The following is a 17,371-nucleotide window of genomic DNA, read 5'->3' as shown; positions in this document are numbered from 1 at the left end:
AATCATTTGCACATCTGATTCAATCCTTCCGTTTGCGTGAGCATCAACCTTGAAAATATAGTTTTAGTTTTACTTATTATCTACTTTATTAAAATATTTTTAAACCACCCTTCATTGTCTTTGGCCCCAAAGCACCTAAAGGTACATCTCTTCCCATGATAGACCTTCTAGGGTGTTAAGATACGCAAGGAGGCAGAGATAGACCTTAAAAGTACCATGCAGTGCGGCATGGAAGGACCTTTTCTGTGTTGGCCCCACCATTGCATACATTTTGCTGGTGGGCCAAGATGCACCTTTTTGTATTCAGCTTTTGGTTGAAGGATGAGTTTAGAGCATCAATCCCTCTGCATTGTTGCTCGTGGTCTTACTTGCTGTGTGGTTGATACGACCTAATTGATGGATTAGTGTTCTTGTGCACTACTTGGCTTACTTGCTGTTTTTAGCCGTGTGTAACCAGCCCTGAAATGAGCTATAAATGCATATGAATAATTACCGTATTTTTTGCTCTATAAGATGCACCAGAGCACAAGACGCACCTAGTTTTTGGAGGAAGAAAACGAGAAAAAAATATTCTGAATCTCAGAAGCCAGAACAGCAAGAGGGATCGCTGCACAGTGAAAGCAGCAATCCCTCTTGCTGTTCTGGCTTCTGGGATAGCTGCGCAGCCTGCATTCGCTCCATAAGACGCACACACATTTCCCCTTACTCTTTAGGAGGGGAAAAGTGAGTCTTATAGAGCAAAAAATACGGTATTTAAAACGTCAGGGTGGTATACAAAATAAGACAAAAAAAGTCATATCACCATAAAATATAATCAGAGCATCTTTAAAAGGCAGAAAATCACAACAGGAATGGCTAAACAACTAAAATAGCCAATAGGCAAGGTGGTCCACAGTTTTGACACTATATCAGAGAAGGCACTCTATCTCCCATTGACTTGTAGAAAAACCTCCCCAGCAGATTTTTAGCACATTGGCAGCCTTCTGCTCTGCCAACTATATGGTTCCAAGCTGTTTAGGTCTTCAAAGCTATCTATCTATCTATCCATCTATACTCCGCCCATCTGGCTGGGTTTCCCCAGCCACTCTAGGCGGCTTCCAACAAAAGATTAAAAATACATTAAAACATCAGTCATTAAAAATTCCCTGAACCTTCAGATATCTTCAAAAACATCAGATAGTTGTTTATTTCTTTGACATCTGATGGGAGGGCATTCCACAGGGCTGGTGCCACTACCGAGAAGGCCCTCTATCTGGTCCCCTGTAACTTCACTTCTCACAGTGAGGGAACCGCCAGAAGGCCCTCAGCGCTGGGTTGAACGATGGGGGTGGAGATGCTCCTTCAGGTATGCTGGACCGAGGCCATTTAGGGCTTTAAAGGTCAGCACCAACAGAAGTCAGCACCTTGACTTGGATCCACAAGCAAATAACCAGTGCAGTTAAGACTTACTTGTTGGTTTCCCTGTTATATGGCGGCACAATGATTACTTGTTGGTTACTGATTGCAAAGTTCAGCAAATAGGAATCCTTGTCCCAAGAGAGAGAGAGTGATTTCAGTAGGTTTTTTTTAAAAAAGGAAAAATCTAATTCTTTGTGACTGACATACAGTAAATTAGATTCAACATTTCAAACAGCAGCCTATTCTTCCCTGCTGTGAGGGCTTTTTAGATCAGAGCTGTAGTTCACTGCACACTGCAACTCACTGATCTGTTGTTAGATCAGATCTGTGTTCCCTGGATTTCTATTGTATTCTTCATCAAAAGACGTTTTGTAAGCATGGGTTGGTCTGTAGATGGAGTGAGTCCCTCCCCCCCCCCTTTTCGGGGTGTCCCAGTGAAGTTGATCGATCAGGAAAGTGGGGGCTGTTCTTCAGGCAATGCACCCAAATTATGGAAGGCTTTCCCTGGAAATATGCTAGGTGCCACCTTTTTTACATTCTTGCACAAAGCTAGGACTTTCTGCCCAGACATTTATGAAAAGTTCTCTTTCTCCTTCTGCCCAGACATTTATGAAAAGTTAACCCACTGATAGGTTTTAACCTTTCATATTAAATTTGCATTTTCCTCTTATTTATTTTATTTTTAAAAATGGAGTGTTGTTGCTATTTCAGGTATTGTAACCTGCCCCTGAGACTTTTTAATATAGGGAAGCGTAAAAATACTCACTTCTGCAAGGTTAGGATAGCTCTTTCAACGGCTATCAATCAAAACAGCAAAATGAAACGTGTTTGGAAGCGACATTATGTCTAGTTGTGTTGTTTGCATCTGCTGGTATGCAGAGGGTCTTGCCAAGCCATGGGTTGATGCTTCACATTCCGGTGGATGCTTACAATGTTTTTGCTGCAGGCTGATGTGGTTAGAAGTCTGCATAATCTGGATTTTCAGCCTGCCCAGAGTGGGTGGGGTACAAATAATGTGTTATTATTATTTCCTTCATGGCTGCTACTTGCTGATATGGTCATGCCATTGGGCCCCATATCCCTCGCCACACTTCTTTCAACCCTGACTCAACCTCACCTGCCATTACATCCTCTCCATTCCCTTCTCACTCTGCTGTCCATCTCAAGGGCCGGTTGACACAATAAGCAGAATCATGTGATAAACCCATTCTTCTGTTTGAGTTGTTAGCAACTGTCATTATGTTATGATAATAAATAAATATGTTCCTTGTACATTGAGGCCACAGGCTGCAAGAACTATATGTGCAGGTTTCCTTCCTCCATGGGAGAAACCTCCCTGCATTGTGGTGGTGGGAATGAGGAAGGAAGAAGGTTGAAAGAATCTGTTTTTAAAAAAACATTCAGATCCGGAGCTTAACTTTCTTCATATTTAGATCTTCCCAGTTGTGTGGCTTGAGTGGTTCATCTCATCTACCATTGTTAGTTTATAATTTGTGCTTAGGAACATAGGATGTCATCCTTGCAGTAGACCTATTGACACCAATGGGTCGAAATGGCTTAAACCTATTTGTCCCAATGGAACTACTCTACATGTAACTAATGTTGAATATCGCCCATAGCAAACTGCCTTATTCCAGGTCAGATTGTTTGTCTGTCTAGTTCAGTGCTGTAGTGAGTCTCTATGGCAGGGCTGCCCAGTCTGAAGTCCAGATATTCTTGGACTCCATCTCCTATATTGTTCAACCATTGGCCATACTGGTTGGTGCTGATGGGAGACAGGGTCCAACACTACCTGGAGGGCCCTGTGTTGGCTATCCCTGCTCTGTAGCCTCTTGCAGAGGTCTTTCCCATCACTTCCTAACTGGTCTTTTAAATTGGTGATGCCATAAGCGTCAGCACTCAAATGATGTCTTTCGCTACTGAGCTACAGTCCCTCACTTGAAGATACAGTGGTACCTCGTGTTAAGTACTTAATTCATTCCGGAGGTCTGTTCTTAACCTGAAACTGTTCTTAACCTGAAGCACCACTTTAGCTAATGGGGCATCCTGCTGCCACTGCACGATTTCTGTTCTCCTCCTGAAGCAAAGTTCTTAACCTGAGGTACTATTTCTGGGTTAGCAGAGTCTGTAACCTGAAGCATATGTAACCCCAAGGTACCACTGTATAGAGATTTTATAAAATCTGAAGAAAATGCTGTGTGCTGCAAACTGCCTTTCACATTCCTAGAATCAATTTAGCTTGTGTCATTTCATTAAAATTATTTTTGATAAATGGTTAAGGTTTGTGAATTTAAGCCATTATGCAGTTTATGCTGCTAGGGAACCAAATATCCACTGTCTTCCCTATCACACATCACAGAGCTCTGATTCCTTTTTGATGGCTGTGCCTCTATCCGCAAACCCTATCATTCATATTATCTCTGAGAGCTTTCCAGCCATTTGAGTGGAACCTTAAGGTTCGAGCCACCATTATCCAGAAGAACACCTTTTATTATTCTTATTTTGCAAAGGGACGGTCCATTAATGCCCTTGTTTTCAGTGGCAGGTGTTCAAATTAGGGGCTTATTAGCACAGCAAAAAACCTCCAGACTCCAATGTCCAACTTCTCATTTGCTTCCCCCCCCCCCTTCAGTCCATAATATTATGGATCAAGTTCATGCTGCACTAGGCTGCCATCTAGTGGGTTCTGTTATTTCTGTAACTTGGGCTGTTGTCTTGCTGCTCTACAAAGCAATTCACACAAAATGGTTAATGTGGTGTTCTTCTTAACGCCAGATTCCAGTTGTGCTGCCCTGTGCTATGCTTCTGAGTTATGGAGAATCTAAATTTTAGGACAAGAATCCTTGTGTAGCTCTCTGTTTGACTGCACAACAGACTGCACATCATTTATTATTATTATTATTTCTTTTATATGTATTATTTCATATGCAAACAGTCTTTCCAATGAGAGCATTACAAAACACATTCAGCTTTACTCCATCATAATGGTGTTGTGCAGAATCCTGTGGTTCATTTTCTTTTAGCGTGGCAGGTTATCATAGTGTTCTTCTGCTGGCATTGTAAAATGCTACTGAAGAGGATAGAAAGCCCTGATCACTTCCCCATTTCCCATCCAGCCTCTTGCAAGCATCTTGAAGGCCAAGTGACTCAGTGCAAATTAACAGACTCTGGCACATAACCGGATGAAAACCAGCCTCCCTTTCAATACATTCTTTTTTGGTGGAGTGGTTACTCTGTGCCACATGAGTACAGCAGCAGCAGAAGCAACAACAACAACAACAACAAGCATGATCATTGTTACCATAAAATCATAGAGTTCAAAGGGACCTTAGAGGTCCTCCAATCGAACCCCTGTCCATGGTGCCTGCCGAAGAAAGCTCATCACTTCCCATGCAATCAGCAGTTTGTTGTTGTTGTTGTTTAGTCGTTTAGTCGTGTCTGACTCTTCATGACCACATGGACCAGAGCACGCCAGGCACTCCTGTCTTCCACTGCCTCCCGCAGTTTGGTCAAACTCATGCTGGTAGCTTCGAGAACATTGCCCAACCATCTTGTCCTCCATCGTCCCCTTCTCCTTGTGCCCTCAATCTTTCCCAACATCAGGGTCTTTTCCAGGGAGTCTTCTCTTCTCATGAGGTGGCCAAAGTAGTGGAGCCTCAGCTTCACAATCTGTCCTTCCAGTGAGCACTCAGGGCTGATTTCCTTAAAAATGGATAGGCTTGATCTTCTTGCAGTCCACGGGACTCTCAAGAGTCTCCTCCAACACCATAATTCAAAAGCATCAATTCTTCGGCGATCAGCCTTCTTTATAGTCTAGCTCAGTTTGTACTTCCCTATAAATGGTTCTAGTCTTGCTCTCTTGAGCAACAGATAACTAGCCTGCTCCAATTTCTGCAGTGACAGGTCTTTGGATCTTTGCAATCAAATCAGCATTCATTGTTTTTGTCAGGGATGCCAAATAAAATATTGAGGGGGCAGGTAAGCCCTACCCCACATAATCAGTTGTATGCCGGGGCTCACCCATATCATTTGAATAGCAATGCCCATCAGCTTTGGGGGGCAGACCCCTCAAATATTTTATTGGAGGGGCCAAAGGGACCCCAAAGTTGGCTCCTATGGTTTCTGTGATGAATACCCCTCAACTTCAGTAGTCTTAGGGGAGGCAACAGCATTCAATAATAAATGGGGCAAAACAGCCAGTTTAACAATAGTAACGCAACTCCATAATGCAGAATAAAGGCACCAGAGTAATCAATAAGTATGATGTAATGAATTCCATACAAAGCAGAGAACTCCAGATGACAGAAGCAGGCGAGGCAAACCAGAGAGGTGGCTGCAGATGTATCCAGAGTGCAAATGGAGCCTGGAAGATTTAGGAAAGTTGTCAGGCACCTTCGCTTCCTTTGCCGTGGTTTTATATTTAACAAGTGATCTATATAATGTGATGAATTAGAGGTGCACAGAAAGCCCACAGTAGACACGAAGTCTATCGGACTTCTTTGCTTTCATTCGTTGCCGAATCCATTATATTTCTGCAGAGCCGAAAGGACAGAATTATACGGGGCCTCCAGACAATGTATTTCTATCAGAGCATTGCTAAATGTGCCCCAGCTGCAACAAAACATGTCTCTCCCATATCGGTCTCTACAGCCACAGCAGGCACTGTAACTCTCCAGTGCTTGGACTTCCCCCCTAAAGGCGCATTCCTCCATTGTCTCCGGAGACAGATGGATGCCAGCAACAACAACTAAATGTGGGTGACAGAATAATAATACAAAGATGAGTTAAGAAACAAATAATGCACTTATGTTCTTCACATACAAAAGCTTCCAGCTTTACTCAATTCCAGGAACATCTGGGATAGTCTCCTTTTCTGAAACTCTGAAGAGCTGCTGCCGGCCAGTGTCGGAGCACACTGTTACTAGATGGACCAATGATCTATCTCTGTAGAAGACAGTTTTCTATGCACCGTTTCAACCCAATCTTTTCTTTCCTTTTTAAATTACTCTGTTAATGAAGAAGGAAGGTAAGAATAATTAGGAAGAGGCACTCCAGGCTAATTATGCAGAGCCATCATTTATTTAATGAGGCGCAATCTTCAGTACTAGAAAGAAAGAAACTGGAGCGCAAACAGTGCCAGATCAAGGAATATGGTGCAGACTCAGCCTCTTCCACCTTCAGTCTTGCACAAAAAATAACACATCTTTTTACGTTCATCTGGCTGTGCCCTATTGGAGTTACCCAGCGATGCATTTTCTTTGCTGCCTTTTGAATGTTTGATTTGCTGCTATGCTTCTGGACAATTAAATTCAAAGTAGTAAAGCTTAGATTCGGAATCTCCAGCTCCATGCTAGTTAAGGTTTGTGCAGAAGTGGATTGCCAATAGTTCTTTGCAACGCAATCCTTTTATAGCAGTTTGGTCTGCATATCTTTTGTGTTCCACAAAACACAAAAGTGTCAGAGAGTTCACTTCCTCCCAGTAGCGGCCAAAATTCATCTGTATCTCACAAATCAGGCATTGTTGACAAAACCCATCTGAACTCAATAGGCAACCCACACCCCACCCATGTTTAAACATCTGGATTGCCAGTTATTCCTGCAGCAATTGAATGCTAGAACATGCTGCTGGATATAACAGTGATCCTTCTTGGCATGTGGCTATGAAGCCCAGAAAACCAAGTGGCCTGCAAAATCTGTACAATATTTAATGCCTCTTAGAGCTCTTTCCTTCTAAGTGGTTCGTTTTATCATTCGGTTGCTTTCAGCTTCTTGCCTTCCCTTTGGTGGATAAGGCATAGCTTATAGCAGCTGAGTCAGGAGCTGAATTAGAGAAGCCAAATGAGGAATATGATGCCACCATCTCTTATAGGAAAGGGAATCTTATCTCTTTCTACAGAACATTTTTGGGATGCCAAAATTATCTACGCTGCAAAACTTGCAGCCCTGATCAATGATTCTGTGTCATCCAGACTGGATTACTGTAACTCCCTATTGTTCACCAGCCCTTGCCAGATTTTTAAATTGCTTCCAGAATTTTTCAAGGAATAGAAGTCTGCCAGCGTAGTATCCCCAGTGGACAAACACTGGCTCCTCCTGTGATCTGAGCCTTGCAAGTTACATAGCAAGCTTGTACATGCTTTAGGACACCAGGCAGCATACTGTTTGAGGACACCTTGACCGATGCATCAGTACCATCATGAAAGAAGCAAAAATGGCTACAAGCACCCTCTATGATCCTGGGTGAACTTGCATTATGAAAACATTGCTGTGGTCTAAAATTCTCTTTTACCTCTGGAAGACTGTTCTTCCACTGCAGCTATTCTGTGACTGACACTGGCTTGTTTCATTATCTTCATCAAGTAGTTATTGTTGTTAAGAGGTGCATTCATGGAAAGCAGAAAATGAAGAAGCTAGACCAGGCTTCCTCAACCTCAGCCCTCCAGATGTTTTGAGACTACAATTGCCATCATCCCTGACCATTGGTCCTGCTAGCTAAGGATCATGGGAGTTGTAGGCCAAAAATATCTGGAGGGCTGAGGCTGAGAAAGCCTGAGCTAGACACAACTCGGTGCGGAGGGAATTCCAAAACTTAAGGGTTGCCACAGGGAACGCCCATTCCTGTTATCCCACCCCCCAAATTTCTGGGGTTGGGAGAACTACCAAGTGCTGCTCTTAACATCTGGTAGGGTCTGTAGGAAAGGAGGAGATCTTTCACATATTTGGGACCTAAGTCAACTAGGGCTTTAAACACTAACATGAGCACCTTGAATTGGACCTGGAAACAAACGGGGAGTCAATGCAGCTGCTTTAAGAACCGTGGCCAAGTCATCTCTGTCCAAAAAGGAACCAGGAAAGAGCACTACTGTGCTCAGGTGTTGCTTGTGGGTTTCCTGTTGGACATTGCGAGAACAGGATGCTGGGTTACATGGGCCTTTGGGCTGAGGCAGCAGGGCTCTCCTTACATTCTTAGGAACCCATGTCTTGCCTAAACAAACACATAGGGAATATTACCTTTTTTTAAGGTAAAGGTAAAGGGACCCCTGACCATTAGGTCCAGTCGTGACTGACTCTGGGGTTGCAGTGCTCATCTCGCTTTATTGGCCGTGGGAGCCGGCGTACAGCTTCCGGGTCATGTGGCCAGCATGACTAAGCCGCTTCTGGCGAACCAGAGCAGAGCAGAAACGCTGTTTACCTTTCCGCTGGAGTGGAACCTATTTATCTACTTGCACTTTGATGTGCTTTTGAACTGCTAGGTTGGCAGGAGCAGGGACCGAGCAACGGGAGCTCACCCCGTCACAGGGATTCAAAGTGCCGACCTTCTGATCTGCAAGTCCTAGGCTCTGTGGTTTAACCCACAGCGCCACAAATAATTGCACATTTTGTATCAAAGTTCAAGTCATACAGGGGGCATATCATCCTGTCTGGGAGATTTTCTCCCAGTTATAAAACCCTCTATTAGAATTCAGAATGCCATTCATTCTCTGAGACACAGTTTCAGAGAGTGTGGGGTTTTTTGATTATCCGTTCAGGTAAGCTCTACAGTTCCTGTGTTTTTTCTTTCTCCTTGTTCTTCTGCGTGTCTGCTGGGAAGTGCTTCTCATCCTGTCATTTTTCTCCTTTCCTCATTTGCAAGTGTTGAAGTAAACAAATCATGTATTTTTTTAACAAGGCCTTTTCTTTCTGTCAAAGTGTCTTGGTGCATTCTGGAAGCTTATGTTTTTCTCAACACTCACCAGCCTGCCACTAACATTAATTTGTTTCTATACTGCCCTCTTTTTTGGCCATTATATAGGGACATTTCATTTCAGCCCCACTTCCAATGCAGTTGAGAGACTGCAAAGCAGAGGCAGTCATCTGTGAGTTAAACCAGGCAATAAACAACTCCAAGTGCATAGGGAAGAGACTCCATGTTCCATACCTTCCAACTTCTGATGAAGGGCAGTTGGATGCACAAGGAATTAATGGTTTGGCATATTTGACATATTCTTTGCAGGACAGTGGGGGAACTGAACCAACCCATATTGCCTAATCTTGGATAGTTTTATTGCTTTATTGTTCGGCGTCCAGCACGCTTCCCCCTGCGAGCCTCTGCAGGTCATAAAGCAATTAGCAATTAGCAAAGTTGCACAGCGGTCATGTGTCGAAAGAGCAGTAATTCAGTCCCAAACGTTTCTTCTATCCTAATATCTCTTTATTGGAAACAAATAGTGTATTTACAATCTCCAACAGCCATCCGTGTTAAGCTGCATCTTCTCTCTCTGCTTGCAGCGTCTTAAAACAAAGTGCTTTTGATTTCCACTCAGCTCACAGCATTCCAAGCTGTTTGCATCACGTCCTGGCTTACTTCCCTTGTAAGCCCGTCCCTTCAGGCTCGAGGCATAGAAGGTTAACCCTTCACTACACCCAACAGCTGAGGGACACGGGTGGCGCTGTGGGTTAAAGCCTCAGCGCCTAGGGCTTGCCGATCGAAAGGTCGGCGGTTCGAATCCCCGCGGCGGGGTGCGCTTCTGTTGTTCGGTCCCAGCGCCTGCCAACCTAGCAGTTCGAAAGCACTCCCAGGTGCAAGTAGATAAATAGGGACCGCTTACTAGCGGGAAGGTAAACAGCGTTTCCGTGTGCGGCTCTGGCTCTAGTTGTTCATCTTTAAATTTTAATTTTGCAAAATGTTACGTATGCATCCATATACTTTGCTGTCCTCGTCATGCACCTGATAAACCATTCATCAAATCAGTGCGTAGACTTGAGGAAACCCAATTCTAAGCACATTTGCTCAGACGTAAGGCATATATGCATTCAGTGAGACTTCCTCTCAAACGAATAAGTTTAAGATTGCAGCCTTGGTCATCTTCGTGGTGCCTCAGGACTGCAACAGCACATTAGAGTGTTGGGTGCTCCTGTATAGCGTGCCAGCCAGCAATGCTCTCTTCCTGGACAGTCCATGACAAGGATTGCTGAGAGGGCAGGATTTTGAGGCAGAGGTCCAGCAGAATGAGCAGAGGGATCCCCAGTCACAGCAGGGTTGATTTTATTTTTTGTTTGTTTTGCAGAAGGAAGCAATGATCACCCTAATTCAATGACAAAGATGTTTCCAACTGCCTCCTAACCATTAGCTCTTATCAGCCATTAAACAGCAATATACTTAACCACTTTAACAGCTTGTTATCTCAAACAGAACACCGTAACTCTTGCCTTCCCTGTTAATTGATATCACTTGCAAAAATTAAGAAAGAATGTAAATAAACCCTTGACTGATCTTCATGCATGCTGACTTCCATAGAGAAGTCAGCACATCTTCTGGGTGAAGATTATATGTGAAGCTCACACCTTTTGCACAGTGACAAGAGTAATTATACTCAAAATATCATGGCAGAAATGAAGTGAATGGAAGGCAAATTAATTAACTGAACCCTGGCTGAGTAGTTAAATACTGAAAATAATAAATGATCTGGAACACGAGAGAAAAATGAATGAGATTGTTGGAAACCTGGATCTGCGTTCCATGATACAGTGGCATTTCAAGTCCACCTTCCAAATGCTTGTTGATGTGCCTGTGTTCTACCACAAGGGAAGACTCAGAGAAACAATAGAAGAATAGAAGAATGTTTATTGAGTTAAATTTAATTCTTAGAGAATACTAAGGTCAGAACCAAGAGAAGAGACAGAAGGTTCAGCAAGTGGTAGCCTCCACATTCTGTTCTCCAGCTCTCATCAGCCCCAGCCAGTATGGCCAAGTGGTCAGGGATGATGAGAGTTGTAGACCCCAACAATGGCTGGAGGGCAGAGCAAGGTTGGAGAGACTCCTCCACGATACATGACAATCCATTTCATGACTTCCATGACTTAGAACAAGCCCTGTTCTCGGCAAGGATTGTTGACTCTGAGTTCAGTTCAACCTCTGAGTCAGATGAATAGGTATTTTGAAAGAGCAGCACAAGGGGAAGCTGCCCTGAGGAAGGAGCTGGGATTTGACAGTAACTCAGATCTCTTAAGTTAATTCATGGCTAAAGGCTTAGACTCAAGCCTTATTGAATGGAAGAAGAAGAAGCAGGATTAGAAATCATTGTAGATGGTATCTCATTAGCCCAGGGACAGGGAACCTATGGTTTTGCAGGTGCAGTTGGACTTTGCAACTCCCATCAGTCCCAGTCAGCATGGCCATAGGTTCCCTAACCTTGCATTAAGAAAGAATAGTAATTTTCCAGGTGTTGAAATTGGTACAATAAAGAAAAATGTTCATTGTTGCACAGGCTTACCCTAACATCAGCCTGGTCACATTGTTTCTGCAGGTTTTTCTAATTCTTGAAACATAAGATTCCCTTACTGAGGTTGACCAGAGGCACAATGAATTGCTGTGTACATCAAGAGTAACAATAGTTCTTCTCCTATGAACTTTCAACTCTGTTGAAAACTTTTTTCTGCCTCTAGCCTTTCCAGCTTGTCTAATCATAAATTGAAAAGGAATCGCTCCAGTTAAAAAAAATGAGACCAATAAACCATTGTTACCTGCAGTGATGCTGAGCCAGGCATCGCTTGGCAATGTATTATTCACCTGAATGCTGCAATATTATATTTCTCCCTCATCTATTGTTGTTTGCAAAGTCACTGTAGATTTTGGAAGCAAGCCAGAAATGTTTTGCAGACTTGCTTCATCCACAGGCATCAGAAAATTAACCAGAAGGTAGATCAATAGCTAGAATTACTTCTCATCTTTAAAAATAGATAACAGAGAGTGACGGGGGAGAGAGGGAGGGAAACAAAGCTCTTAAAAGCAGCAGAGCTTGTATATGGCAGTTACAAAAGGGGGGAGCCTTCATTCATCTGTGTTATGTTACCCCTTATCCGTTATCAAAGCAGGTTTGTGCTTCAGATTCTCCTAGTAATACAATCTCACTCTCCTGAAAGATGATGCAGTGAATGGAACCGACAGGGCCTGTCTGTTATGTGCTCTGGATGATTGCTTATAATTGGGACTATGGCTTCTTGATGCTACATTCGTTCCCTGAAGCTTTAGTTACAAGCCTTAAGTAAAGTGTACAATCTGTTGATTTGGAAAATGGCAGCAAATGGGGGATAGGAGGTGTAACGTAACATTTTCTGAGCAAGAGGGAAAACGCTTGCCCAAATATTTTTATTAGGCAAGAGAAGGTCACATGTTCAGAAAGCCTGTTGAAGATTCTGGGGCGGGTTGTTGTTGTTTTCTGCCCTCTACTAGGGTCACTACCATGTGTCCTACTTTACAGTCCTCTTTTCTTGAAAGACAGTCAAAGGACAGCTGTCTGTCTGATGGTGTCCTCTGTCCAATCCAAGTTGGCTTTGAAGGTACAGAACCATAAAAAGCTCACAGCTTCAAAAGTCAGCAGAATATGTGTCGTATTTCTACACATAATTTTCTCAAATGTGTTTGAGAGGATGAACAATTCCTTCTATGGTAGCTGATTCTAAACAGATCCAGAACAAATGTGGGTGTCCCTCATGATGCTAGGTAGATATTTCATAGCCAATTTTAATGAAAATATATGGAGAGCTGCATATTTGCAAGCTTTATGCTGACTAAAGCATGGAAATGTAGAAGGAAGTCTGTGCTCGGAATTTGTGAATTCATGAGGTCTGTGTGGGTACCTAAGGGAAGTGGATCTAACTCTCTTTCATGTCTACAAGGCAACTTTTTCCGACACAACTATTTCATTCTCTCTGCACAGCACGATCTTCATTTAGATATGTTAGAATAGTTTTTAATTTAATTGATAACCTGGTGTTGTGTGCAGTCCTTTGCTGATTACAGGGAAACCTCCCACTTGCTTGCAATAGAGTTAGCAATATGAGCATCTAGTGCAGTTGTAATGCACACTGGAAGTTTTTCCAGGAATAAAGCCTTAATTTTCCCCTCTGTGGATGAAGTGACTGGTTCAAATGAGAGCAGCCTCTTAAAAAGGGACAATGAAGTAGAAGCAGGGTATAATTTTACTGTCCCTGTTTTTGTGCCTTAAATTCCCCCCATTGCTTCACCTTCTTGGTAGGAAAATCTTGCCTGAATTTGTATGTGTTGCCAGCAGCAATAAAAATTAGCAACCTTGGATAGAGGTGTGTGTGTGTGTGTGTGTGTGTGTGTGTGTGTGTTCCTTCCCTTCTCCTAAGCACAGTTATAATCACAGCTTGTTCTACATTAACACCGTTTAGGGGGTGAACACATGGCTTGAGATTGCTAGCATCAGTTGCTACAGAGTGGGCTGTCACGGTGCATTACTTACTATCTCTGTTTTATCCCTTTCAACCGAGTTGACATACTGAGAAAATGGGCTAAATGTACAGGAAGAGAGTGGCATATGGTTTCACCTCTGTCTCGCCCAACCTGCCACCCAAGTGACTGCGCTAACACAAAGCTGTTGCTACATGCGACAGACGAACCATGGCAGACTTAAGACTGGTATCCACGTACCTGGGGCTAAACCTCATTGAACACAGTGGGACTCCCTTCTCGTAGGCATGCATATAATTTCACTGTCCCATCCGTATCATCTGCAAGCCTCTTTGAAACAGCATAGTTTGCCCTTTCTGTGCAAAAACATTATGCCTGACACATGGATAGCTCAGTTGGTTACAGCGTGGTGTTGATAATGCCAAAGTTGCAGGTTTGATTCCCGTATGGGATAGCTGCATATTCCTGCATTGCAGGGGGTTAGACAAGAAATTCACACTAAAACGCTGGATTTTTTTTCATGAGAATTTTTTTTTGGGGGGGGGGATATCACAAATTACTGCACAAATGTGTAGAACTGAATCTATGACTGGAATAATGTGCAATCGAGAGAACCAAAACTGACACACCCTCCCATCCCTACTCCTAACACAACACACCTTGCTGCTTTGTAAACATCATGGAAGCCAGAAGGAAAAGTGTTTCCAAGTTTGTGGCGATAAATGCAGGGAAGGGGTTGTCCGCTGCTAAAAGTGGGGTGGTCAAAAGGGCTCTTTGGACACACACAACCTCTCGGAGATAAACCGTAAAGCAATGTTTTGGATACTGGCTCTTGTAAAATTTGATCCCAGATATTAATGCAGCTGAAATTCTTACTTCTCCCTTTTCTTTCCTTTTTATCTACAGGGAACCTCAAAATTTGTATCCTCCCGAAGTTAGCAATACAAAGCTTCAATATGCAGGATGGGGACCCAAAGGCCAACAGCTGGTAAGGAAACCTTTTGCAAGTGGCTGTTTCGTTACAAATTCATTTGTACCAGTGTGAACTGCAGCTGTCAAGCAGGAAGTCGGGTATCTGCACACAGTACATCATGTAAAATGAGAAGCAGCACTGAGATGTGGATTAGGGCAAACCTGGCTCTGCTTCTCCAGTTGTAAAATGGAAGTCATGGAGCTGTTTGTGAAGATTATCAAGAACGGGGTGGCAAACACACCTTTTGGGCTGCAAGAGCATTTACGTGATTAAAAATAATGCACGCATATAAAAATTGCTCCGCTAGATAAAATCAGAGGTCTGCCTAGTCCCAGCAGCAGCCAGCTAGATGCTTCTGGGAAGCCCAACAAATAAGGCAACGAAGGCAAGAGCCTTCCCTGTTGTTTGTCCTCTAGTAACGAGTATTCAGAGGTAGAGTGCTCCTGAAACTGGAGGTTCAGGGATAATGAAAAGGACATAGCAATAGGAGCCTTTTGCATTACAGTAAACAAATGAAAGCACATACTATTTCTATGCATTCCAGAGTCCACAGCTGGACAATACCTTAATAAGGGGCAACCAAAATGTCAGGAAAGTGAGCAAGGTTTTTAGTTCACTGTTGCTCACTATTTCGTGCCGTTTGTGGTTGGTTCTAATAAAAGGAACCTGCTTCAGACTGAGGCAGACCTTCCCTCCACCTAGCTCAATATTGTCTGCACTGACTGGCAGTGGCTCTCCAGGCACAGGTGTCAGCAAACTTTTTCAGCAGGGGGCTGGTCTACTGTCCCTCAGACCTTGTGGGGGGCTGGTCTATATTTTTTTGGAGGGGATGAACAAATTCCTATGCCCCACAAATAACCCAGAGATGCATTTTAAATAAAAGGACACATTCTACTCATGTAAAAACACGCTGATTCCTGGACCATCCACGGGCCGGATTTAGAAGGTGATTGGGCCGGATCCAGCCCCCAGGCCTTAGTTTGCCTACCCATGTGCCAGGGTTTCAGGCTGGCTTCTCTCCCAGCCATACCTGGAGATGCTGGGAACTGAATTTGGGTCCTTCTGGATGTGAAGCAGATGCCCTCCCTCTGAACTATGTTCCTTTCCCCAAAGTAGGTATTGCACAACTCCGAATTTCAGGGGCTTTCTTGTGGAGTAGCACGGCTTCCTCATCTTTTTACGTGCCTTGAATAATTTTGAAACAGGCCCTCTTCCTGCAGACCAAGCAAGCAGTTTCACCACTGATAGAACCATGGGGTGGGGAAGTCTTTGTCTTGCACAGGAGGCAAGGATGGGGAGGAGAGAGAGAGAGAGAAGGAAATGCTGATGGCTCAGTCTGATCCTTTGAGGATGCTCTGCAATGCCTCCAGTCTTGTGCATTGAGTTTCCCCACAGCTCTTGTCGGTTTCCTTTTGCTCTTTGTGATCAGTGGATTAACACCGTGTCACATGATGCAGCTGTGCATAAAATAAAGCACTCCTGCAATAACCAGAGACTGCCTTCGGGAGCTCTTGAAGGAGTTAGGAGGGAGAAAATGATTTACTACTATTATTCAGTTCTTTAATTGGTTTGTTTTTGCTTTCTACAAACGGAGTGCATCTGCAGTGCGCCAGTGTGGTGTAGTGGTTAAGAGCGGTAGTCTCGTAATCTGGGGAACTGGGTTCGCGTCTCCGCTCCTCCACATGCAACTGCTGGGTGACCTTGGGCCAGTCACACTTCTTTGAAGTCTCTCAGCCCCACTCACCTCACAGAGTGTTTGTTGTGGGGGAGGAAGGGAAAGGAGAATGTTAGCCGCTTTGAGACTCCTTAGGGTAGTGATAAAGCGGGATATCAAATCCAAACTCCTCTTCTTCTTCTTCTGCAGTTGAGACTGGGTGATTAAATTATGTGCATTTCTGTTTTCAGTCTTGTGCATTAGTTGGGCATGCAGGAAGTCCTATCTGGGTCCCTCCTCCACCAGCAGTTAAGATGGAAACAACTGTGCAGACTATAAGCTGCAATAAGCTCTGTGGGGAGAGTGTTCTCCTTTTATTCTGCACAGTACCTGCTTTGCGGAGGAATAAGCCTCAGTTTCCAATTTGGTGCTTAGGGCAGGCAATAGAATGATACACCATGGATGTAGACAGCTCATCAACCAATCCTGCATGTATCCCTTTCTGTCCTTACTGATTGCTGTGAAAGCAGTAGGTGCTGCCAGTGTTTACTTAAGGCGCTGACATACAAATAGTTTGCGTTCAGTGAAAATTTTCAGTCTTTCCTTGCCTGCCTTGGAAACGGTGGGTGTTATAGAAGATTCTGAGATATTACTCATTGTCCAGGCCTTTTGAGAATGTACCCTGTAACACAGCCAGTGCTCACTCGTGGCTCCATATTGCACACAAGCAAACCATCCAAGTGGTGCAGCAATAAAACTGCTAGCACATTTGCAAAGCTAAGCAGGGTATGGTATGGTTTCAGATTGGATAGGGTACCACCTTTTGAGATTCCTGGAGGCTGGACTAGATAACTCTCAGGGTCCCTTCCAACTCTTCTATGATTCTGTGATCATGCTCACATATTGTACCATTGGTAATTGTGAACAAGTCTACTTCCAGGAAAGTTTATTCCCTGTAACTGATCTTCTCATAGATAAATCCCTAATTAGGCATGGTAGGGATTCAATTAAGTTTGCATATAAAGGTGAACCTACCAAATTCATCTTTTTCCAAAACAATACACAAATTGAAACACAGTCATCCTTTGAAATTTGCACTTATTTTGCAGTTCAGCTCTCAAGTCAAGCAATGTGGAGAAGGCGGAAGGAG

General features: G+C 43.6%; 1 protein-coding gene across 6 annotated transcripts in view; it reads left to right on the top strand.

The window, feature by feature from the left end:
- Nucleotides 1-17,371, top strand: part of DPP6 (dipeptidyl peptidase like 6) — a 486,229-nt gene that overhangs the window by 382,456 nt on the left and 86,402 nt on the right. For all 6 annotated transcript variants that reach the window (XM_083406243.1, XM_083406245.1, XM_083406242.1 and 3 more), the window contains exon 7: nucleotides 14,501-14,582. In XM_083406243.1, the coding sequence (XP_083262369.1) occupies nucleotides 14,501-14,582 (82 nt within the window). The remainder of the gene's footprint in view (nucleotides 1-14,500; nucleotides 14,583-17,371) is intronic.

The sequence above is a fragment of the Podarcis tiliguerta genome, assembly GCF_965153285.1.
Source record: "Podarcis tiliguerta genome assembly, chromosome: 12".
In the NCBI taxonomy this organism is placed as follows: Eukaryota; Metazoa; Chordata; class Lepidosauria; order Squamata; family Lacertidae; genus Podarcis; species Podarcis tiliguerta.
Note: the sequence above shows the minus strand (reverse complement) of the source record. Positions and strands in the feature narration are given on the sequence as shown.